Source organism: Pristiophorus japonicus, chromosome 9, assembly GCF_044704955.1.
Source record: "Pristiophorus japonicus isolate sPriJap1 chromosome 9, sPriJap1.hap1, whole genome shotgun sequence".
Lineage (NCBI taxonomy): Eukaryota > Metazoa > Chordata > Chondrichthyes > Pristiophoridae > Pristiophorus > Pristiophorus japonicus.
The window spans coordinates 184,062,052-184,089,154 of record NC_091985.1 but is presented as its reverse complement, the minus strand read 5'-3'; the positions used below and the strand labels follow the sequence as shown (position 1 = coordinate 184,089,154).

Genomic DNA, 27,103 nt, shown 5'->3' with positions numbered 1-27,103 from the left:
TGGGATTATGCCCTGGATTATATTGGCGTTATACCATGGATTATATTGGGATTATACCCTGGATTCTATTGGGATTATACCCTGGATTATATTGGGGTTATATCCTAGATTATATTGGGGTTATACCCTGGATTATATTGGGGTTATATCCTGGATTATATTGGGATTATACCCTGGATTATATTGGCGTTATATCCTCGATTATATTGGGGTTATACCCTGGATTATATTGGGGTTATATCCTGGATTATATGGGGATTATACCCTGGATTGTATTTGGGTTATACCCTGGATTGTATTTTGGTAAAATCCTGGATTATTTTGGGAATTTACCCTGGATTATATTGGGGTTATAGCTTGGCTTATATTGGGATTATATCCTGGACTTTATTGGGATTATATTGGGATTATATCCTGAATTATATTTGGGTTATATCCAGGATTTTATTGGGGTAATATCCTGGATTTTATTGGGATTATATCCTGGTTTATATTGGGATTATATCCTAGATTATATTGTGGTTATACCCTGGATTATGTTGGGACTATATCCTAGATTATATTTGGGTTATACCCTGGGTTATATTGGGGTTATACCCTGTATTATATTGGTGTTATATCCTTGATTATATTGGGGTTATACCGGGATTATATTGGGATTATACCCGAGATTATATTGGATTTATATCCTGGATTATATTGGATTTATATCCTGGATTATTTTGGAGTTATATCCTGGATTATGTTGGGGCTATACACTGGATTATATTGGGGTTATACCCTGGATTATATTGGGGTTATATCCTAGATTATAATGGGTTTATACCCTGGATTATATTGGGGTTATATCCTGGATTATATTGGGATTATACCCTGGATTATATTGGGGTTATATCCTGGATTATATTGGGGTTATACGATGGATTATTTTGGGGTTATATCCTGGATTATATTGGGATTATACCCTGGATTATATTGAGATTATATCCTGGATTATATTGTGGTTATACCCTGGATTATATTGGGGTTATACCCTGGATTATATTGGGATTATACCCTGGATTATATTGGGATTATACCCGGGATTATATTGGATTTATATCCTGGATTATATTGGATTTATATCCTGGATTATTTTGGAGTTATATCCTGGATTATATTGGGGTTATACACTGGATTATATTGGGGTTATACACTGGATTATATTGGAGTTATACCCTGGATTATATTGGAGTTATACCCTGGATTATATTGGGATTATACCCGGGATTATATTGGAGTTATATCCTGGATTATATTGGGCTTATATCCTCGATCATATTGGGGTTATGCTCTCGATTATATTGGATTTATACCCTGGATTATATTGGATTTATATCCTGGATTATATTGTGGTTATATCCTGGATTATTTAGGGGTTATATCCTGGCTAATATTGGATTTATTTATCCTGCTTTATATATGTGTTATATGCAGAATTATTTGCTGTCACATCCTGGATGGTGTTTGGGTTATATCCTGGATTATATTGGGTTTATATCCTGGATAATATTGGAGTTATATCCTGGATGATATTGGGGTTGTATCCTCGATGATACTGGCCTTTTACCCTGGATGATTTTGAGGTTATATCCTGATCGATATAGCGGTTACCTGCGATGAAGTTGTCACGGCGTCCATCATATAGCATCCCTATTCGGGCAGGTCTCCCAAGAGTTGGCATTTGGAATGTGTCATTGCCTCCTTCAACCATTGCAGCAGTGGCGTTCCCGTCTTCGGTAGATGTGTTCCTGACATGGAAAAATACACCTGATCGTTAACTGATAAATACTGCAAACCTGCAGCTGGACATCACTCCCAATCAATCAGCAACAGAATCCGCACTGCCAAGCAGGAACAGGAGCCACTCTCCCAACCAATCAGGAACAGAATCCACCTCTCCTGACTGTGATTGAAGCAATACGTCATCAACCTATGAATCACACCATCAGGTTGTTTTCATGACCGTAATTTATCTGCCAGTTGAGGTTGAGCCCTACCCAAATATACAGATCAGTTTCTGGGGCTGTTCTGATAAAAGATCATCGACCTGAAACGTAAACTCGGTTTTTCTCTCTCTGCCTCTCTCTCTCTCTTCGCAGATGCTACCTGACCTGCTAAGTATTTCCAGTGCTTTCTGTTTATATTCCAACACTGTTGTTTCCGAAAAGTAAAGGCAGACGTGTACTAAGAGGACTGAGATGCTCCAGACTCCATTTGAGATGTCCAGGGTCAAATAGACGGTGGGGCCGTAACCTGGGCATCATATCTGCATGATTGGAGAGGCAGGCACGGTATGCTAACTTAACTGACCATATTCAATAGTCAGTCTCCATGGGCCATCAGTTTTCTTTACAGGCCATAAGGGAGCTTTGTTTCGGTATTCCCGTATTATTCCCCGATCTAATTGCTGATCTAATCTGGACTTGATGAATTCACCATTGATTGTTCCCCGGTCGACTCCATGAAGACATAGACAGGCTGGTGGAATGTACGGACACATGGCAGATGAAATTTAACGCTGTAAATTGCAAAGTGATACATTTTGTTAGAAAGAATGAGGAGAAGACATATAAACTAAATGGTACAGTCCTATAGGAGGTTCATGAACAGAGAGACCTAGAGGAGAAATGTGCACAAATCGTTGAAGATGACAGGGCAGGTTGAGAAAGCAGTTAAAAAGGATTATGGGATGTGCGCTTCATGAATCGAGGTATAGAATACAAAAGCGTGGAAATTATGAAGAACCTGTATAAAGCACCGGTTCGGCCTCAACTCGAGTATTGCTTACAATTCTGGCCACTGCACTTTAGGAATGATGTGAAGGCCTTCGGGAGAGGGTGCAGAAAAGATTTACGAGAATGATTCCAGGGATGAGGTACATCAGCTAGGGGGATAGATTGGAGAAGCTGGGGTTGTTCTCTTTAGAGCAGAGAATATTGAGAGGAGATTTGATAGAGGTGTTCAAAATCCAGAGAGGGCTGGACAGAGCAGATAGAGAAACTGTTCCCATTGGCAGAAGGTTTGAGAACCACAGATTTAAGGTGATTGGCAAAAGAGCCAAAGGCGACATGAGGACAAACCTCTTTACACAACGAGTGGTTAGGATCTGGAAAGCACTTCCTGCAAGGCTGGTGTAGGCGGACTCAATCGTGGCTTTTGAAAGGCAGTTTGATAAATACCTGAATTAAAACATTTGCAGGGCTACTGGAAAGGGCTGTGGAGTGGGACCAGCTGAAGTGCTCTTGCAAAGAGACGGCACATGCTCTACGGGCCGAATAGCCTCCTTCCGTGCTGAAACCATTCTATGATTCTACGATTCTATTCCAATATTTTGTCCTGAGTTTTATTGAAGACTGCTAAGAGTGACTGGGCCACCCCATTACTTGTAGTTTCAAAGTCAGACAAAACGGTATGGTAAAATTACCCTGATTCAAGCAGCTGATGATGAACAGTTCCCTCTACTAACATCGCAGAACTGGCGGGAGCCACAGTCTTCATAAAACTGGATCACTCCCACACCTATGCTCAACTCAATGTTGACAACGAAATCAGCAGTGTCTGACAGTCAAGAGACAAAGGTTTATATTCATACAATAAGTTGTCCTATGGTATCAAATCCTCACCAAAGATATTCCAGACTACCATGGTAAGATCTTACAGGGAATAAATCACTGCTTGTGCAATCAAGATGATGTGTTGATAGCGACCGGCACGGAGCAGAGAAACTGGGAAGTCTTAGAAGTATTCAGATGGTTCAATGACCATAATCTAAAGCAGAGGAGGAGTAAGTGTGCATTGATACTGTGTGAGGTGGTTTATCTCGGATTGTGGGTTGGTGAAAATGGTCTCCAACCAGATAAGGAGACAGTGCAAGCCATCATGATGGTTCTGGAACCGAAAAATTTTACTGAATTACAATCCTTTTTAAGCTTGGTCCAATATTATGCTCGTTTTCTTCCACGACCAGCAACGCTGTCTGCAGCACTACATTATTTATGAAAGAAAGGGGTGCGTTGCATATGGGTCAAAGAGCAACAGAATTCATACAATACACAAAGCAACACTTGAGCAATAGTGCTCTTCTCATCCATTTTAATCTGACTTGTGAACTCAGACAAGCAGGTGATGCCTCTTGGTATGGTGTGGGAGCAGTGATCAGCCACGTTATGAATGATGGGCAGGAAAAACCGGTTGTCTTTGCATCGCGTACGCTCAACAAAATAAAACCAAATTATGCCCAAATTGAGAAAGAGGATTTGGCAATTATACTTGGTATTAAAAAGTTTCACCAGTTTATTTAGGGACGCCAATTCACGCTAACTACCGATCACAAACCGTCACTAGCTATCCTAGGCCCAAAGGCGGCAATTCCATTCATGACGGCTTCCAGGGTGCAAAAATGGGCTATTTTATTCTGTCAGTACGATTACAGAATTGAGTATCGCACATCGAAGCAGAATGCCATGGCGACTGCCCTTTCAAGGTTCTGAAATTGGCAACGAAGAGTCATTTTTCACTTTCGATTTCATTGATGAGCACATTCCGCTCACCGCCTCTGTTATTGCAGAGCACACACAGAAAGATGTCATGTTACACGGGTCTATGAGCATACCTTGCGAGGGTGGTCTGATGATCAGATACATATAGACGAGAAGATATAGCCCTTTTATCATCGTCGGCACAAATTACCTTGTGAGCAGGGATGCCTAAAATGCGGCCTGAGAGTAGTCATTCCCAGTGTACTATGGTCCAAAGTCTTGACAGAACTTCATGGTGAGCATACTGGCATCGTAGGCATGAAAGCAGTGGTCTGAAGTTTTGATTACTGACCTGGGTTGGCTAAAGCCTGAGAGGTATTCGTGAATAAGTGTACTATCTGTCAAGACTGCAGGACCATGCCAGCTGAAACACCGCTGCAAACATGGACTTGGCCAAAGAGACCTTTCCAAAGAATACATATTGATTTTTGTGAGAGAGGCAGCGGTAATTTTCTGGTTATAATTAATAGCCATTTGAATTGGCTGGAAATACGGCATATGGGGTCATCTACGACCACAGAGTGTACATTGGATGAATTACGGACATTTTTGCGTGACATGGCCTGCCCGAAGAAATGGTGTCAGATAATGGGCCGCAATTTAAGTCCGTGCAATTTGCAAGTTTTGCCAGACACAACGGTATCAAACACACGTTGGTAGCACCATACCATCCTGCTTCGAGTGGTGCAGCTGAAAGGTCGTCAGGATTGTCAAGGAGGCTTTACGGAAAGACGTTCTACAGACTGGATCATCAGCGAGCATGCAGCATAGGTTAGCAAATTTTATTTTCAATTACAGAACTGTGCCTTATTCTACGACAGGGTATACACCCGCTGAATTATTGATGAAGCCTATGCTGAGTATGCATCTCAGTTTATTGCAAGCGAACTTGTCTGATCAGGTAGAGAAGGCACAGTCGATGCAGAAACATCATTATCATTCCGGTATCAAAGAACGGTATTTTCAGAAAGGTAATCAGACCAGAGTTCTCAGTCCGTCAAAAAGGGCAAGTCCACGCAAATGGGATATTGCTACAATTATTTGGGTATGTGGCACCAAGCAGTACTTAGTCAAAATTTGTGACTACATCACGAAGTTTCATGTGGATCAAATGTTGCTAGCGAGTGATGCACCTTCGGCACCACAAGTAGATAATTGTGAACCTGACTTGGACGATGATCAAACGGAATTGGCAGGTCCAAGTATTCCAACAGACACAACATCCATAACCCACCGACACAGATGCAGCCGAATGAAAACGGTTCTGTGGGTTTGGGACAATCTTGCAGAGACTCTGTATCTTCCGAGGCGGGGGTGGGGTGGGGGAGTGGGTATTGAGGTTCAGTTGAGAAGATCAATGAGAAAACGCAAACCAACTAAACAGGGTATTGATAACTGGGAATATCAAGATCTCAGGAAGAAGGATAACACAGGGACTGATGTAAGGGTTTCAAGGAACCACAGGAAGATAGATGTCAGGAATCCTGGGCCACACGCCCTGAAAACAGAAATTCACCAAGCTGGTCTCCGAGCCAAATGAGAATATAGAAATCGAGCCTGGCCAGCCAATTGCAGAGAAATGGAGGTCTGAGGGGAGGAAGCTAAAAGATTCCAACAAGATACTCAGGCTAGCAGTCGAATTTGTAAAATTGTAATCATGAAGAAGAGAAGTAATCTTTTGAAATATTGTATAAATAACTACAAAATATATACCTTGCTTCTAGAATACAAGAGAATGGTTCATACATTAAACCCAGTGAGCATGCACAGGCTTGTGGAGCTGTTGTTCTGTGACTGGCTTACCCAGTCACATGGTGCTCACAAGACTCAAAAAAACCGAGATAATTGAGTTCAGGTGCTCTACGATGAGGTGGGCTCTTGTGAGCTGGGCGGATGAACTGGTAGTGATAAGTTTGTTGCAAAATCTTTACGAATAAATAACCTATTTCTTATAGCTTAAGCAAAGAACTCACGAAGCAAATACATCTGGCAGTGCAGCGCTCCCTCAGTACTGCCCCTCCAACAGTGCGGCGCTTCCTCATTACTGCCCCTCCGACAGTGCGGCGCTCCCTCAGTACTGCCCCTCCGGCAGCGCAGCACTCCCTCAATACTGCCCCTCCGACAGCGCAGCATTCCCTCAGTACTGCCCCGCCGACAGTGCAACACTCCCTCAGTACTGCCCCTCCGTTAGTTAAGCACTCCTTCAGCACTGCCCCTCCGACAGTGCACTACTCCCTCAGTACTGCTCTGGAATGTCAATCTGAAGTGGAACTTGAACGCACAACCTTCTGGCTCAGAGACAACTGTGCTACCCACTGAGCCACAGCTGACGCACGTTTTCCTTTCGTACTGGCACGGGGGCGGGGCGGGGGGGGGGGGGTGCGGTGGCGGGCGTGATGTCGGCCTGGATTATGGGGCTCGAGTCTCTGGAGTGGAACTTGAACCCACTACCTTCTGACTCAGAGTCGAAAGTGCTGTCCACTAAGTCACAGCTATTGAAATAATTAGCTTTACAAATACTGGAAGAGGAGAGCTTATCTCAAAGTCTCATCCGCTGAGAGTCACAGTCGGGCGATACAGGAAACAGTTGCTTTCGAAACATGGGCCAAAAATAATTGCAGCCCATCCCAGCTGATGTCCTCCTTAAATGGGTAGCTCTCCTCGGCTGCATCTTATGCCGGTCCACGAATCCTGCTGCCTTTTCTTTGCCATTCCTGACCAGAACAACAACTTGCATTTATATTGCGCCCTTAACTTAGTGAAACATCGCAAGGTGCTCCACAGAAGAAAATAAATAATTGCATTTATATAGCGCCTTTCACAACCACCGGACGGGTCAAATCGCTTTACAGACAATTAAGTAGTTTTGGAGTGTAGTCACTATTGTAATGTGGGAAACACGGCAGCCACATTTTGCACAGCAAGCTACCACAAACAGCAACGTGATAATGACCAGATAATCTGGTTTTTGCTACGTTGATTGAAGGATAAATATTGGCGAGGATAATGGGGATAACTCCCTTGCTCTTCTTCCAAATAGTGTCATGGCATCATTTATATCATATTGAGAGAGCAGATGGGGCCTCAGTTTAACATCTCATCCGAAAAACATGCTCCTTCGACAGTGTAGCGCTCTCTCAGCACTGCACAGGAGTGTCAGCCTTGATTTAGGTACTCAAGTTTCTGAAGTGAGATTTGAACCCACAACCTTTCTGGTTGAGAGGCGAGTGTGCTACCCACTGAGCCACAGCTGAAAGGAGCAATTATCAAACATAAATTGACACCGAGCCACATAAGGAAATATTGGGATAGGTGATCAAAATCTTGCTCAAAGAGGTAGGTTCGAAGGAGCATCTTGAAGGAAGAGGAGACAGAGGTGGAGATGTTTAGGGAGGGAATTCCAGAGCTTGGGGCCTCGGCAGTTGAAAGCAGGGCCACCAATGGTGGAGCGATGGTAATCGGGGGATGTGCCAGAGGCCAGAATTAGAGCAGCACAGAGACTTGGGGGGTTGTTGGGGCTGGAGGAGGGTACAGAGATTGGGACGATTGTAGGATTTTACAGAGACAGGGAGGGTTGCAGGGGGTGGAGAAGGTTACAGAGATAGATAGGGCTGGAGGAGGTTACGGAGATAGGGAGGGTTGTAGGGCTGGAGAAGATTACAGAGATCGGGAGATTCGTAGGGGCTGCAGGAGGTTACAGAGATAGGGAGGTTTTTCAGGGCTGTAGGAGGTTACAGAAAAAAGGAGGGTTGCAGGGGCTGGAGGCGATTACAGTGATAGGGAGGGATGTAGCAGCTAGAGGAGCTTACAGTGATAGGGAAAGTTGTAGGACTGGTGGAGATTACAGAGAGAGGGAGGGGGGACCAAGACCATGGAGTGATTTGAAAACAAGGATGGATAATTTTAAAATTGAGGCGTTGCCGGAGCGGAAGCGAATTTAGGTCAGCAATCACAGGGCTGGGGTGGGTGGTGTGGGGTGTGTGGGTGGGGGAGGGGTGATGGCTGAATGTGACTTGGTGCGAGATAGGATAAGGGACAGCAGGAGTTCTGGATTAGCTGAAGTTTATGGCGGGTGGAAGAAGGGAGGTGGACAGAAGTGCGTAGTAAGTGTCGAGGCTGGACGTAACGGTGCCGATTCTCACTGGGGTCCGGGTCCCATGGGCACTGGCTGCCCTCCCGCAGCTCAGGGTTAGTGTAATATTCAACCAGGGGGTGAATCACAGTCAATTGCCATCCTTCTGCTCACTCACTATCGAGCCAGAAGTTACTGGATGCTGATCAGGAGCAGTGAACTCTGCACAGGCCGGGGGTGGAGCATGGGTATTTCCTACTCTGTGTCTGTGCGTGTGGGGCTCAGTACCACACAGGTTGTGAGATGAGGCTAACACAGCACAGTCCGGTGATGGAGCCTTGGCCTTTCCTGCTCTGTGTTTGCGTGGGGCTTAGTACCCCACCGGGTGTGAGATCAGGCTAACTCAGCACAGGCCGGGGATGGAGCCTGGGTATTTCCTGCTGTGTGTATGTGTGTGTGTGGGGGCGGGGTTGGAGGGGAGGGGAGCTCAGTTCCACACGAGGTGTGAGCTCAGGGTAACTCAGCACAGGCCGGGGATGGAGCCTGAGAATTGGACCTTTATATTTCAGGACAACACTGATCCCTTTCCTGAGCTGAGGCTTTAAAAACCTATTTCCCAGTTCTGATGCCAGAGAGTTCAACTTCTCACGCCTTCCTCAAACCTCGTACACAGTTGTGAATCTTTCCTTGAATCGGCAAGGTGTTAGAACAGTATTTGCCTTCTTCTGTTGTCTGAAGCTTTTGGTCATACGAAAGGAATCCTTCACAGCAACAAAGGAACACGTTTAATGCACAGTTTGCAATTATGATTGTGGCTCGAGGGGCTGAATGCCTCCCCCTGTTCCTGTGTCACAGGCTTGATGGGCTGAATGGGCCTCCTCTTGTTATTGTGTAACAAGCTCAAGGGGCTGAATGGGCCTCCTTCTGTTCCTGTGTAACTGGAGCGAGGAGCTGAATGGGCCTCCTGTTCCAATGTAACAATCTCAAGGGGCTGAGTGGCCTCCACCTGTGCCTTGTTCTCTGTGGTAGGCAAGTTGGGAAACCCTGGTATTAATTTCCAGACATGACTGTTCATTTCAAAAAGATAGCTTCATTGAAAGGAATGTTTCCAAAAATCGAAAGCGATTTTTTCAGACATGTTTGTAACAAGACTTTAAGATGAACAAACAGTTTGGACACTTTTCCATTTCCCTCTCTCAGTCCCTGAAATTCAAATATGTATAAAAAGGGTCTCAATTCGGAGCTTTTCAATGGGGTTTGAAAGGGGTTTATAATTGGGGTTTCAAAGTGTAATTTGGGGTTCTGTTACACCCGGTCCAACTCGACATGCTGTGTATCAATTCCGTGCCACATTAGATGCTCATTTTCTCCATGTCTCTGTTTCTGTGAGTGCAACAGAACTGCGTCTCAGGCGATATATATATAGATACTTACACGGGGCAGCAGAACCGATACTGTCCATTAGGTGCCACCACTCGAGAGGGATTTCGACGCCTGTCTCTTAAAGAAAAAGGGTGGGAACAATACTTCTGGAGACCCCTGCATGTCGAGGGACTTACAGGGGAGGATAAAGAAAAAAAGGGAAGCTTATGACATATACCGACGGCTAAATAATATAGAATCTTTGGAGGAAGATCGAAAGTTATGAGGTAAAATTAAAAAGGATATTAGGAATGCTAAGAGAGAGCATGAAAACTTCTTGGCTAGTAAAATTAAGGAAAACCCAGTGATGTTTTATAAATATATTAAGAGCAAGAGGATAACTAAAGAAAGGGTGCCTATTAGAGACCACGAGTTTAATTTTTATGTGGAGGCAGAAGATGTTGGTACGGTTCTTAATGAATACTTTGCATCTGTTTTCACAAAGGAAAGGAGCAATGCAGATTCTGCTATCAAGGAGGAGTGTGAAATTCTGGATGAAATAAACATAAATATAGTGAGAGAGAAGTTATTAAAGGGCTCAGCAACTTTGAAGGTAGATAATTCCCCAGGCCCAGAAGAAATGCATCCCAGGCTGTTGAGCGAAGTAAAAGATGCAATAGCAGAGGCCCTGACCATCAATTCCCATCCTATTTGGATTTGGGCATGATGCCAGGGGATTGGAGAATTGCTAATGTGGTACCCTTGTTTAAAAATGGAGAAAGGGATAGGCCGAGTAATTACAGGTCCGTCAGTCTAATCTCGATGGTGGGAAAATTAATTGGAAAAAATCCTGAAAGACAGGATAAATCTACATTTGGAAAGGCAAGGATGAATTAGCGACAGTCAGCACGGATTTGTTAAGGGAATATCGTGTTTGACTAACCTGATTGAATTTTTTGAGGAGGTAACCAGGAGGGTCGATGAGGGTAAAGTGTGCAATGTTGTGTGTATTGTTGGAGCGGATTTTTGGAAATATACTTGACTAGTATACGGGACCAAACATTTGTTTTTATTTTCCCCTTTAATGCACTTTGTAAGGGACAATACTGATGCATTATGCTTTATATAAAAAAAACACAGTTAGACTTCAAGGTATGCTGGCCTTGAGTTATGGAGATAGGAAAGTGAGATAATGAACGACTGGAGAGATAAGTGGGGGTATATTTGTCTATACCGGTGCCAAAAAGCCTGCACTTGTTTATAATGCCTGGTCACAATGCAAGGCTGGTTTATATCAAGAGCTCAGCCTTGGATAGTAATTGTATGAAAAGCTTTGTAAAACTTGTAATGCGATGATTCGTCTTAAGGACTAGTGCTAAAGCATGTGATGTAAAGTGACGTAATTTGTAAGATAAAAGAACCTCACTGGAGATACCAAATTGGGAAGCTGGTTCAGAGACAGGGGTCTCTAACACTTCTCCCAAAGCTTTGTCTCCAATTTAATAAACCTCTCTTTATATATTATACAGTCTCGGCAATATTTTTCCACAACAAAATGGCGTCACGAACAGGATGCTGTCTGATCAGAAGTGATCACTTAAGACAGTATCTGGAATCTGGTGTTAGAGACTGAAAAGAGAGGTGTACGAGCATGACGGGATCGTGTATAAGATACGAGTAAGTAGATAGTGGGAAAAGGCTGACTAACCAGTTTGAGTTGTCCCTTTAGTAAATAAGGTCGGTGTGGAAGGGAACTGATCACTCCAACCTAGAGCCGAAACTCCGGTGGTAAGGAAACACGCTAGCTTTGTTTGCGAAGACAAAGGGTCCCCACAGAGTAGTCATGGCCGTGAGTATTACAGAAACAAAGGGAAACGTCCGAGACTGGCGAACATGGAAGGGTAAGGAAGGGAATGTAAAACGCGGGCTGCCCGGGTCATTAATTAATTCCTATCATTAATTGTAACTTGTGTAATTACTTAATGCCATAAAAAAGCTGATAGTGACTATCTTAAGTGACATATGGATCCAGACATAAGCTTTGTTGCATGAAGAGAGACTTTTGTGAGTGTCTATTTTGAATGAAGAGAGTACTTGAGTGATTTTGACTGCGGACTGAATGAAATCCTGTTTGGGAAGGTGTGGAGTTGCCTGCCTGTTTTAGCTCCACCCACTTTTTCCAAACAGAGTGAAACATTTTTTAACCCTTCGTAGTGTTGTCCTGTATATGGGAAGTTTAAGAAACTGTGAACCTTATGGTATTACATTTTAAGTTAGAAACGAAGGTGTGGATATATTCGGATGATAAGTTACGGAGCTAGGAAATGCACAAAGGAAAAGTTTGTTGAGTAAAAGATAAAAAAGTACATGGTCCCGGTAGTAAAAAAAAAATAATTTATTTGACACGCTCACTTACTTGTCGAAAGAAAACATGCAATTGGGTTGAAAGATATAAATTTAGTCTAGGAATGAGATAAAGAATGCCTTTTAAAACGCTCCCATTTTCCTTCGTAAAAAAAAAACAGTTTTAAATTTAGAAATACCTTCAGGGATCAGGACAAACTCCTGGGCGAGTGGTGAGCTATCTGTGAAGGTGTAAAAGAGACTTTTGAAAAGGCTAAAACAGTAAGCTTTAGCAGTTTAGAAAATAAAAAGATAAAGCAAGAAAATGTCTGCCACGGGAACAGGAGGAGGGCAGAAAAGGGAGACTTGCCATAGTTGTGGAAAACCGGGCCATTTTGCAAGGGAATGCAAAGGGAAAGGCAGTGAAAAGCAATGTACGTATTGTGGTAAGAAAGGGCTCCTGGAAGCGACATGCTATGGTAAAAATGGCTATCCAATAAGGCAAGGACCCTGTCAGAACAGGAATACCAGAAGTGGCAGGCGTACAAAGCCACCCGGTGATGTCCGGTGGCCCCTGTACAAAGTAAAAAGGAGGGAAGGATATATGTGTCTGCACTAGTAGGGGGCCGACAGTGTGAGATGCTCGTGGACACGGGAGCCTCAATATCCATTACCAATATGCCCCTTCTCGTCACCGACAAGAAGGCTCTGATAAACGGAATAGATGGACGGCCCACACTGGCCTACCTGAGCAATTGGTGGAAATTGATAACTTATATATACTCATGAGATTTTACGTATTCAAGAATCGTGAGGGAACAATATTGGGGAATGATGTAATGAGGGAATTTAAGGCCCTGATTGATTGCGGCAAGGGGAAACTGACATGACCAAGGTGGATGGCAGTAAGGGAGATTTAGGACAGATAGCCCACCATGTGGTATAGGTGTATCTACAGCCACAAAAAACTGACTGGCTTATCGGGACTGGAGCGTATGGAGGCATATGTGCCTCTGTGCCCGGGGTCTGGGCACAGAAAAAATTGGATACTGGAAAGGCGAAGATGGATCCTATTAAAGTCCCTGGACCACCTCATAAACCACACCAACAATACCCTATAAGACCTGAAGCTATAACAGCGGTTGTAGAAATAGTAAACGGGCTAGTGGAAAAGGGTATCTTAAAAGAAACAGTTAGCATCACTAACTTCCCAACATGGCCGGTAGGGAAACCAGATGGGAGTTATAGACTCTCTATCGACTACACTGCCCTTAACAAGGTCACCCCCAAATTACACCCGTAAGTGGCCAGCCCCTCCACAATTCTTAATGGATTATCCCCTGAACATAATATCTTTACAGTCCTGGACATAGCCAATGGTTTTTGGGCCCTTCCCCTCGACCCAGAATCACAAGAAAAATTTGCCTTCACGGTGGAGGATAAACAATATACTTGGACCCGATTACCACAAGGATTCCATAATAGTCCTGCCATATTCCATCGCGTCATGAGTGATATACTAAAACAAATAGAGGTACCGGCAGGAAATAGTATTTTACAATATGTCGACGACATATTAATAGCCTCAGAAACCAAGGAAGGACATCAGGCAACCCTATACTTAGTATTAAGGGCTCTGGAAACGGCGGGCCTTAAGGTTAACCCCAAAAGGCCCAGGTAGGGAAATCCCAGGTCCTGTACCTAGGGTACTGCCTCTCAAAGGGGCTGCAAGAAATACCCTCGGATAGGAAAAAGGCTGTCAAGGACATGCCTAGACCAGTAACGGTAAGTGGGGTGAGGAAGGTACTGGGCCTCTTTAATTACAGCTGTAACTTTATCCCTGATTTTGCAAAAATTGCTGAGCCAATACAAAGATGAGTGAAAGGGGGGAAACCGGCCCTAGATCTCATAGAGTGGGGCCCTGAACAAGAACAGGCGTATAGTAAACTCAAGTCAGAATTAGTCTCCGCACCTAGATTGGGACTGCCTGACATGGGTAAGGATTTCCACATCCACTGTTACAAAGAAGGTGGGTTCTACATGGCCGTGATCACCCAAGATCACGGGGATAAAAGGAGACCTATAGCCTATTCCTCTACCACCGAAAGCTCGGTGGTGACTGGGTTATCCAGATGTATAGCCGCGCTAGATTGCGCAGCTTGGGCGGTAAAAATTAAGCGAGCCTGTGGTGATGACTGGAAACATCATTCTCCACACTAAACACATATAGGTAGAAATGTTAAACACAGGAAAACTGAGAACCGTATCTAATATGAGACGGGCAAAGTGGGAAGTAGTCCTCTTAACACCCAACAAAGCGGTAACCATAATTAGGGATGTAGGAAACAACCCCACAGAAGGTATGATGGGTGAAGGAGAACCCCACTTTTGCGAAGAGGTATGTGAGGATATGGAAGAGGATAGAATAAAAGACGCCCCCTTCAAACCGCAGAACAAACCTTGTTTGTGGACGGCTCACGAAAATACGTAGAGGGACTACCTCGTACCGGATGGGCCGTAGTTAACCAGGATCTAGAGACAGTTGAATCAGGGCGAATTAATGGGGGGTCATCAGCTCAAGTGGCAGAACTGGTAGCCATCACCTGGGCACTGGAATTATCAGAAAATAAGATTGTTAATATCTGTACGGACAGTAGATATGCATTCGGGGTAGTACACGATTATATGACAGCATGGGGGAGAAGGGGTTTTATCGCAACTAGCGGACATCCCATAAAGCATCAGATGAGAATAGAAGCTCTTTTAGCAGACAGTAATAAACCAAAACATGTAGCGGTTATTAAAATTAAAGCCCACAGGAGGGAGCCGGACCGAACCAGTCCAGATTGGCTGAGTCACCAGCAAAATAAAGCTGCAGACGTAGCTGCACAGAAGGCATTAGAACAAGAGGAGTATGAGGAAGCCTCACTCCGTGCTGCTGGGGCCCGAGACAAACAGATAAGTATTGAGAAACTACACCAGGACACTTCTGAGGACGAAATAGGTATGTGGACAAAGCAGGGCGCAACGCAAGGGAAGGATAACGTTTGGAGATGAAACAACAAGGTAATGGCGCCTGAATGCATACAGAATACCTTATTGGAGTTGCATCATGGCCTGTCTCATTCAGGACGAGAGGCCATGACTGGGAGTTTTGGAAGAGATTGGTGGTGGAAAGGGATGGGGAGAGATATCGCCAAATATTGCCATCGATGCGTTACGTGCGCACAATATAATCCAGGCAGGCCCATTAAAATCAAAATGGGACACCAGCCCCGTCCACGGGGGCCATGGGAACACGTACAAATTGATTTCACAGGTCCTTTGCCCCCATCCCATGGAAAAAGATATTGCCGAGTGATTATAGATCAATTTACCCGGTGGGTGGAAGCTTTCCCCACACGTGATTGCACAGCCTCAACAGTGGCAAGGATATTCTGACCAAGGCACCCACTTCACCGGAAAAATTGTAAAAACAATATGCCAGCTGATGGGCATAAAACAAAAATTCCACGTCCCCTACCACCCGCAGAGTTCTAGGATGGTAGAGCGCATGAACCATACCCTTAAGAACGCCCTGGCAAAGGCCATGAAAACGTCAGGAAAAACGTGGACAGAAGTATTACCCATTATATTGATGAAGTTAAGAGCCACGACAAACCGGACAACCAGATTAACTCCTTATGAACTAATGACAGGAAGGGCAATGCAATTAACAGTGAACATCATAACAGGTGGGGCCGATGTAGGCCCATTAAAAGACAAAATAAAACGGTATGTTTTGGAACTAAGTACTCAATTAAAAGGGATGCGTAAATTAGTTAGGGACAATCAGGAAGAAAGAAACATGGAAGCAGAGCTTACAAAGCTCCCTGAAGTCCCGTTGGCGGGAAGTCGTGTTATGGTAAGGGTCCTCCCGGGAAAACCGGGGTTTGCCCCAAAAATGGATAGGACCGTATGAGGTTATAATCAGCAGGGACACTTGTGCCTGCATTGATGTTAAAGGGAACGGACAATAGAAGCATCGGACCCAGCTTAAGGTTTTTGAACCAGCCGTTTAGCACACGTATTATTTGTTGTTGCTTGTCTATTTACAGATTGACAGCGAGAGATTCTTCAAGCAAGCCATACGGCAATTTTGCCTTTGACTATTTGTTAATTATAGAGTAACAAGATGAAACTATATATTGCGATCGGTGCGATTATCATAGTTCGTGTTATGTCCGGCCTGCTAGCTAGACCGAAACGAGAATTACATGTGAATACATTTTTGTACATGTCTTATGTTTATGCGCAAAATGAGAACTTTTCCAGTTGCTGGGTATATTCGCACATCCCCATACATAGCAAAGGAGGCATCCCTTTGAAGTCAATCTTCCTTAACATTTCGGAAGTAGCGGAGTGGGTAATGCGACAAAACGGTACAGGGGAAGTAAATGATATTTGGAAACAGACTGAGGATAAAGAAACGTGGAGATCGGGGGGGGGGTTACCTTTTGGAGGCATTGACGGATGGTACCAGCCGGAATACAATAGGTTGGTACGACCCCCGATCCTGCTTTTGACCAACACCTGAGGAGTTGGAACGCCCACCGCTGACATTTGTTTCACTGGAAACCTGACTGGTGAGGAAACAGGTTTTGTAGCAGGATACTTTAACCTACCCAGGTGGAACATAATAGCCAGCGAAACAACAAACCAGGGCTTCTTTGAAATAGAGGGTTTGAAGAATCAGACAAGTAGCCAGGACTGGGACCCTAAGATTAGGTGGCGACGGGGACTGAGAGAGAGATTGGAATCGAATCTAACAGCATACAATGGCATAGGTCCTACCCCTGGTTGCCACAGGACTGGAGGGGGTCCTGTTATTTGGGATATGTGGTCCCCTTTTGTCAGACGGGTACGTACCTTAGCAGAAGTACAGACACCAGGTTGACTAAGACAAGATCTTACCCCGATAGAGTGGCTATTTGGGGTCATGATGCTCCCATTCGGGATAGGACACACCACGGATGAATTACGTAACCTAGAGAGGGTACTGGAACAGATAGTTAACGACACTGCTGAAGCAATAGAGGGTATAACGGCTGAAATGGTAGCCATATGCACAATGGTACTCCAGAACCGAATGGCCCTAGATACTAGCACAAAGTGGGGGCACATGTGCCTTAATTGGAGCTGAATGTTGCACTTACATTCCCGATAATTTAGAAAACATAACCAATCTTGCTGATCACATAAGAAGGGAGGTAAAGAAGTTATCCATGACAGCAGGAGGATCAGGCTGGTTTGACTGGCTGTTTGGGGAATCCTGGGGGTCATAATCTAATGCATGGAGTAATTATTCTAGTTGCAATAATAATTACTTGCTGTCTGATTATCGGGTGTTTTGATATCTGCTGTAAAGTTATGATGGCCCGACTGGTGCCAGTAGCCAGTGTAATCGCCGAAGAAGAAGCACACCTAATGGAAATACCTGAAGACACCAAGGATGAAGAAACAGACGAAGTTGACACCGACCACTATCTTTGAAGGGTAGCCTAGAGCTACAGGCAAGGTGGACATATGGAACATCAGGGAAGTAACATACCCCAAAGGACGAATATATGACACCATGCTACTATCATTGTGGTCATCTGGATTTCGTGAACATCCGCCAGGACCAAAAGGGGGAATATTGTTGGAGCGGATTTTTGGACATATTCTTGACTAGTATACGGGACCAAACATTTGTTTTTATTTTCCCCTTTAATGAATACTGATGCATTATGCTTTATATTAAAAAAACGCAGTTAGACTTCAAGGTATGTTGGCCTTGAGTTATGGAGATAGGAAAGTGAGATAATGAACGACTGGAGAGATAAATGGGGGTATGTTTGTCTATACCGGTGCCAAAAAGCCTGCACTTGTTTATAATGCCCTGTCACAATGCGAGACTGGTTTATATCAAGAGCTCAGCCTTGGATAGTAATTATATGAAAAGCTTTGTAAACCTTGTAATGCGATGATTAGACTTAAGGACTAGTGCTAAAGCATGTGATGTAAAATGACGTAATTTGTAAGATAAAAGAACCTCACTGCAGATACCAAATTTAGAAGCTGGTTCAGAGACAGGGGTCTCTAACACTTCTCCCAAAATTTTGTCTCTGATTTAATAAACCTCTCTTTATATATTATACAGTCTCAGAAATATTTTTCCACAACAATATGGACTTTAGCTAAGCTTTTGTTAAAGGCCCACATGATAAACTGATCATGAAGGTTAAAGCCGATGGGATACTAATTGCAAATTGGATCCTAAATTGGCTTAGAGGTAGGAAGCAAAGGGTATTGTTTGATGGATGTTTTTGTGACGGGAAGGATGTTTCCAGTGGGGTTCCGTAGGGCTCAGTACTGAGTCCCTTGATTTTTGTGGTATACATCAATGATCTAGATTTCGATGTAGAGAGTATGATTAAGATGTTTGCAGATGACACTAAAATTGGCTGTGTGGTTGATAATGAAGAGGAAAGTCATGGAATGCAGGAGGATATCAATTTACTGGTCAGCTGGGCAGAACAGTGGCACATAGAATTTAATTCGGAGAAGTGTGAGGTAATGCATTTTGGGAGGGCTAATAAGGAAAGGGTATACATTAAGCAGTAGGCAACTTAAAAGTGTATATGAACAAATGGACCTTGGAGTGCTTGTCCACAAATCCCTGAAAGTAGCAGGCCAGGTGGACCAATTGGTTAAGGAGGCATACGGAATGCTTGCCTTTATTGGCCAAGGCATAGAATATAAGAGCAGGGAGGTTGTGTTTAAATTGTATAATACTTTGGTTAGGCCACAGCTGGAATACTGCGTGCAGTTCTGGTCGCCGTATTACGGGAAGGACGTGATTGCACTCGAGAAGATGCAGAGTAAATTCACGAGGATGCTGTCTGGAATAGAGAATCTTAGCCATGAGGACAGACTGGGTTTGTTCTCATTGGAACAGAGGAGGATGAGAGGAGACGTCATTGAGGTTTACAAAATTTTGAGGGGCCTGGAGATAGTGGATAGCAAGGGCCTATTTCCTTTGGTGGAGGGGTCAATTAAGAGGAGGCATAGTTTTAAGATGGTTGGTGGATGATTTAGAGGGGATTTGAGGGGAAGCCTCTTCACGCAGAGAGTTGTGGGGATCTGGAACTCAATGCCTGGAAGGGTGGTAGAGGCAGAAACCCTCACCACATTTAAACGATTATTGAATGGGCACTTAAAGTCCTGTAACCTGCAGGGTTATGGATCTGGAGCTGGTAATTTAGATTAGACTGGATGACCTCTTGTTGGCCGGTGCAGATACGACGGTAAGTACTGCAGGCAATCGAATACGGCCAGGGTGATCTCCTGGACTAATTTCGATCGCCTAGATGGGTTGGAGAGGAGCTTTGACAGAGTTTTTACCCCCTCCCAGTCAATTGTCTTTGGTTTTTATCTGTTTTTGTCTCACACTGGAGATCACATGGCTCCGGTTGGGGTGGAGTGTAAAATGTTTTTAGTCGAAGGGTTGTCGCAGTTGTGTCGGGCGGACTGGTTGAGCAGGGTGCTCTTTACCGTTCCGCCATTGTTCATTGTTCATAGATTTATATGTAACTTTCAGGGCTGCTGACCGAGAGCCGTATAGCTCTTTGCCGGCCGGATGGGACATGATGGGCCGAAATGGCCTCCTACTGCGCTATAGATTTCTATGTTTCTATGTTTCTAGTTGATGGTACAAATAGATACAAATGTGTATGATCTGATAGCCATTACAGAGACGTGGTTGCAAGTTGAACAAAGTTGGGAACTAAATATTCAGGGGTATTTGACAATTCGGAAGGACAGACAGAAAGGAAAAGTAGGTGGGGTAGCTCTCTTAATAAAGGATGAGATCAGTGCATTAGTGTGAAACGATATTGGCCCAGAAGATCAAGATGTTGAAAGAGTTTGGTTGGAGATAAGGAATAATAATTGAAAAAAGTCACTGGTGGGCGTAGTCTATTGACCTCCTAACAGTAGCTACACTGTTGGACGGAGTGTAAATCAAGAAATAATGCAGGCTTGTAAAAAAAGAAAGGCAATAATCATGGGCGATTTTAACCTTAATATTGATTAGACAAAGCAAATTGGCCAGGGTAGCCTTGAGGAATAGTTCCTTGAGTGTATCCGGGATAGTTTCCTTCAATAGTACGTTGCGGAACCAACATGGGAGCAAGTTTTCTTAGATCTGGTACTGTATAATGAGACAGGATTAATAAAAAATCTCCAATAAAAGATCCTCTAGGAATGAGTGACCATAGCATGGTTGAATTTGAAACTCAGTTGCAGGTTGAAAAATTTGGATCTCAAACCCGTGTCCTAAGCTTAAATAAAGGAGATTACAAAGGTATGAAGGCAGAATTGGCTAATGTCTACTGGGAAAATAGATTAAAGAGTGGGACGGTTGATGAGCAGTGGCAGACATTTAAGGAGACGTTTCATAACTCTCAACAAACATATATTACAATGAGAAAGAAGGCTGTAAGAGAAGGGATAACCATCCATGGCTAACTAAGGAAATAAAGGATGGTATCAAATTGAAAACAAGGGCATACGAATTGGCGAAGGCTAGTGGGAGGCCAGATTAATTAAATGCCAGCAAAGAATGTCCAAAAAAATAATAAAGAGGGAGAAGATAGATTATGAAAGCAAACTAGCATGAAATATAAAAACAAATATTAAAAGTTTCTACAGGTACACAAAAAGGAAACGAGTAGCTAAAGTAAATGTTGGTCCCTTAGAGAATGAGACTGGGGAATTAATAATGGGGAACAGGGAAATGGCAGAGACTTTGAACAAATATGTTGTATCGGTCTTCATGGCAGAAGACAATAAAATCATCCCAATAGTGGATAATCAATAGGCTATAGGGAGGGAGGAACTAAAAACAATCAATAGCACTAAAGAAGTAGTAATCGTTGAAATAATGGAACTAAAGGCAGACAAGTCTCCTGGATGGCTGGCATCCCAGGGTGTTAAAAGAAATGGCTGCAGAGATCGAGGATGCATTGGTTGTAATGACCAAAATTCTCTAGGTTCTAGAGAGGTCCCAGCAGATTGGAAAACCGCAAATGTAACACCACTATTTGAAAATGGAGGCAGACAGAAAGCAGGAAATTATAGACCTGTTAGCATAACATCTGTCGTTGGTAAAATTCTGGAGTCCATTTGGAAAAGCATGATTCAATCAAGCAGAGTCAGAATGCTTTTATGAAAGAGAAATCCTGTTTGATAAATTTGCTGGAGTTCTTTGAGGATGTAACTAGCAGGGTGGATAAGGGGGAAGCAGTGGATGTGGTGTATTTGGATTTCCAGAAGGCATTCGATAAGGTGTCACATAAAAGATTACTGCACAAGATAAGAGTTCACGGGGTTGGTGGTAATATATTAGTATGGATAGAGAATTGGCTAACTAACAGAAAACAGAGAGTTAATGACTTAGATGAAGGAACCGAGTGTAATGTAACCAAATTTGCTGATGATACAAAGATGGGGGCGGGAAAGCAAATTGTGAGGTGGACACAAAACATCACAAAGAGTTATGAACAGGCTCAGTGAGTGGGCAAAAATTTGGCAGATGGAATACAATATGGGAAAATGTGAGGTTATCCACTTTGGCAGAAATAATACAAAAGCAAATTATAATTTAAATTAAAAAAATTCAAATTGCTGCAGTACAGAGAGACCTGTCGTCCTTCTGTATGAAACAGAAAAAATTGTATCAGGAAGGCAAATGGAATGTTGGGCTTTATTTCAAGGGGAATAGAGTATAAAAACAGAGATGTCCTGCTACAACTGTACAGGGTATTGATGAGGCCACACCTGGAGTACGATGTGCAATTTTGTTCTGCGTATTTAAGGAAAGATATACTTGCTTTGGAGGCTCTTCAGAGAAGGTTCACTAGATTGATTCCAGACATGAGGGGAATCCCATTAGAGGATAGGTTGAGTAGGCAGGGCCGATACACATTGCAGTTCAGAAGAGTGCGAGGTGATCTTATTGAAAGTTATAAGATAATGAGAGGGCTTGACAAGGTGGATGCACATGATGTTTCCACATATGGGAAACTGACACAAGGGGATGTAGTCTTAGAATAAGGGGCCGCCCATTCAAAAGTGAGATGAGGAGAAATTTCTTCTCTCAGAGGGTTTTAAACCTATGGAATTCTCTGCCCCGGAGAGCTGTGGTGGCTGGGTCATTGAATATATTTACGGTGGAGATAGACAGATTTTTGAGCGATAAGGGAGTAAAGGATTATGTGGAGCAGGCAGGGAAGCGGAGCGGACTCCCTGATCAGGTCAGCGATGATCTTATTAAATGGCGGACCTGGCTGGAGGGGCCAAATGCTCCTGCTCCTATTTCTTATGTTATTATGTACGGTTTATATAAAGATTGGTGATTGGCCTTCCTACCTGTTGGTAATTTTCGTAATAACAATTTACATAGAGATTGATGATAGGCCCTTCAATTTTTGGTAATTTTATTGATTGCTGTTTCTTTTACAATTGATGATGGCCCTCTTACCTGTTGGTAATATTAATAATTACTGTTTCTATAAAGATTGGTGCCTTCATACCTGTTGGAAAATTTAATAATTATTTGTATATAAAGATTCGCGATGGGCCTCCTAACTCTTGGTAATTCCAGTAGTTGTTGTTTATATAAAGATTGGTGATGGGAAAAGTGCCTTATTTCAGTAATTAACTTTTGTATAAAGACTGGTGATGGGACTCCTACCTGTTGATAATATGAGTAGTTAATTTTACACAACAGTTGGTGATGGAACCTCCAATTGTTCGTAATTTAAGTAATTACTGTTTGTATAAAGATTAGAGATGGTCTTCCTACCTGTTGGTAATTTAAGTAATTACTGTTTATGTAAAAAATTGTGATGGGCCCTCCTTCATAAGAACATAAGAAATAGGAGCAGGATTAGGCCATACGAACCCTCGAGCCTGCTCTGCTATTTAATACGATTGTGGCTGTTTCAATCATGGACTCAGTTCCACTGCCCTGCCCGCTCTCCATAACCCCTTAATCCCTTATCGGTTAAGAAACGGTCTATCTCTGTCTTAAATTGTTCAATGTCCCAGCTTCCACAGCTCGCTGAGTCAGCGAATTCCACAGTTTTACAACCCTCTGAGAAGAAATTCCTCCTCATCTTAGTTTTAAATGGGCAGCCCCTTATTCTCAGATTATGCCTTCTAGTTCTAGTCTCCCCTATCAGTGGAAAGATATTCTCTGCATCCACTTTGTCGAGCCGCCTCATAAACTTATACGTTTCGATAAGATCACCTCTCGTTCTTCTGAATTCCAATGAGTAGAGGCCCAACCACCTCAACCTTTCCTCATAAGTTAACTCCCTCATCTCCGGCATCAACCTAGTGAACCTTCTCTGAACTGCATCCAAAGCAAATATATCCTTTTGTAGATATGGAAACCAAAACTGCACGCAGTATTCCAGGTGTGGCCTCATCAATACCCTGTATAACTGTTGCAAAACTTTCCTGCTTTATACTCCATCCCTTTTGCAATAAAGGCCAAGGTTCCCTTGGCCTTCCTGATCACTTGCTGTACCTGCATACTAACCTTTTGGGTTTCATGCACAAGCACCCCCAGGTCCCGCTGTACTGCAGCACTTTGCAACCTTTCTCCATTTAAATAATAACTTGCTCTTCCATTTTTTCTGCCAAAGTGCATGGCCTCACACTTTCCAACATTATACTCCATCTGCGAAATTTTTGCACGCTCACTTAGCCTGGCTACGTCCTTTTGCAGATTTTCTGTGTCCTCCTCACATATTGCTTTCCCTCCCATCTTTGTATCGTTACACTCGGTCCTTTCTTCCACTTCGTTTTTTAAATGTTAGGCAAACTGGTCTATAGTTTCCTGCTTTTTTCTGGCTCCTTTTTTAAATAGGGGTGTTACATTTTCAGTTTTCCAATCTGTTGCGGCCTCCCCAGAATCCAGGGAATTTTGGTAAATTACAATCAATGCATCCACTATGCAAGCCACTACTTCTCTTACGACCCTAGGATGCAAGCCAACACGTCCATAGGATTTATCCGCCTTTAGTCCCATTATCTTACTGAGTACCACATCCTCAGTGATTGTGATTGTGTTAAGTTTCTCTCCCGCTATAGCTCCGTTACTATCCACTGCATGGCATATTGTTTGTTTCCTCTACCGTAAAGACTGATACAAATTATTTATTCAGAGTTTCTGCCATCCCCATGTTCCCTATTACTAATTCCCCGGTCTCGTCCTCTAAGGGACCAACATTTATTTAGCCACTCTTTTTCTATTTATATACCTATAGAAACTCTTGCTATCTGTTTTTAACACCATCATCATCATAGGCAGTCCCTCGGAATCTAGGAAGACTTGCTTCCACTCCTTAAGTGAGTTCTTTATTGGCTAAACAGTCCAATACGAGAAACACACAGACCCTGTCACAGGTGAGCCAAACATTCGTCGGGGGAAGGAGGTGGTGTGTGGGACTAATTTATCACATGCTACTTCCGCTGCCTGTGCGTGACATATTCACGCTCGCAGCGTTGAGATTTGAAGAGCTCAAAGCCCTCCCGGATGCACTTTCTCCACCTCGGGTGGTCTTCAGCCAGGGACTTCCAGGTGTCAGTGGTGATGTTGCACTTCAGCAGGGAGGCTTTAAGCATGTCCTTGTAACGTTTCCGCTGTGCCCCTTTGGCTCATTTGACGTGAAGGAGCTCCACATAGAGCAATTGCTTATGGAGTTTCGTGCCTGGCATACGGACTATGTGCCCTGCCCAGCGAAGTTGATCGAGTGTGGTCAATGTCTCAATGCTGAGGATGTTAGCCTGGGCGAGGACACTGATGTTGGTGAGCCTGTCCTCCAAAGGGATTTGTAAGATCTTGTGGCGACATCGTTGGTGATATATCTCCAGCAACTTGATGTGTCTTTTGTCCATCGTCCATGCCTCTGATCCATACAGGAGGGCGGGTTTTTATATTTTTCATGTTTTTATAGATTTTACGTTTTTATCTTTCGTGCTAGTTTTCTTGCATAGTCTGTCTTCCCTTTCTTCATCATTTTTTTAGTCAGTCTTTGCTGGCTTTTAAAAGCATCCCAATCTTCTGTCCTCCCACTAGTTTTGGCCAATTTGTATGCTCTTTTTTTAATAGGATACCGTCCTTTATTTCGTTAGACAGCCACGGACAGCTATCTTATCTTTTACAGCCTATCCTCCTCTAATATATTTTTCTTGAGAGTTGTGAAATATCTCCTAAATGTAGGTCACTATTCATCAACCGTCCCACACTTTAATCTATTTTCCCAGTCCACTTTAGCCAACTCTGCCCTCATACCTTTGTAGTCTCCGTTACTTAAGCTAAGTACGCTGGTTTGAGATCCAACTTTTTGACCCTTCATTTGAATTTGAAATTCAACCATACTAAGATCACTCATTCCAAGGGGATCCTTTAATAGGAGATTGTTTATTAATCCTGTCTGATTACACAGGACTAGATCAAAGATAGCCTGCCCCCTGGTTAGTACTGTTACATACTGCTCAAGGAACCCGTCCCTTATGCACTCTAGGAACTCCTCCTCAAGGCTACCCTGATCAATTTGATTTGTCCAATCAATATGGAGGTTAAAATCACACATGATTATTGCTGTTCCCTTTTTACAAGCCCCCACTATTTCCTGGTTTATACTCCGACCAACTGTGTTGCTACTGCTCTAGACTACGTCCACCAGTTACTTTTTCCCTTATTATTCCTTATCTCCAACCAATCTCTTTCCACATCCTGATCATTTGAGCCAATATAGTTTCTTACGATTGCAGTGATTCCATCCTTTATCGGTAGAGGTACCCCACCTCCTTTTCCTTTTGCCTGTCCTTCCGGATTGTCAAGTACCCCTGAATATTTAATTCTCAGTCCTGGTCATCTTGCAATCACGTCTTTGTAATGGCTATCAGATCATACCGATTTGTATCTATTTCTGCTGGCAACTCATCTAGCTTGTTACAAATGGTATGTGCATTTCGACAAAGTGCCTTTAAATTTGTTTTTTTTACACTTTTTTCCTGCTTATTTCCTCTTCCCTTCAAACTCACTTTCTTTATTTTTGCTTTCTAATTCCAGCTTTATTCCCCTGCCTACTGAATATATTTTCAGGTTCACATCCCCCTGGCAAGCTAGTTTGAACCCTCCCCAACAGCACTAGTACCCCTCCCGCCAGGAAGATATTGGTCCTTGCTTCCTAATGCTCATTTCAATGAGTAATGTTTATATAACAAGTAGTGATGTGCCCTACGATCTTTTGGTAATTAGAGTAGTTACTATTTATACAAAGATTGATGAAGGACGCTTCAATTGTTGGTAATTTCAGTCATTACTGATTATATAAACACTGGTGATGGGCCCTCCTACCTGATGGTAATTTCAATAATTACTGTTAATATAAAGATTGGTGAAGAAACCTACAACTGTTGGTAATTTCAGTAATTACAATTTATATAAAGATTAGGGATTGACCCTACCAGCTGTTGGTAATTTCAGTAATTAGTGATCACATAAAGACTTATGATAGGCTCTCTGACCAGTTGCATATTTCAGTAATTACTCTTTATGTAAAGCTTGGTGATAGGCATTTCTACCTGTTGGTATTTTCAGTAATTACTTTTTACATAACGATTAGTGATGGCTCGCCTACCAGTT

General features: G+C 43.2%; 1 protein-coding gene across 1 annotated transcript in view; it reads right to left on the bottom strand.

Annotated features, from left to right (window-relative positions):
- LOC139273990 (neoverrucotoxin subunit beta-like) overlaps positions 1–27,103 on the bottom strand; it is a 106,463-nt gene that overhangs the window by 39,559 nt on the left and 39,801 nt on the right. The window contains 2 exon segments of the mRNA XM_070891055.1: positions 1,654–1,790; positions 9,302–9,413. Coding sequence (XP_070747156.1) covers positions 1,654–1,790; positions 9,302–9,413 — 249 coding nt within the window.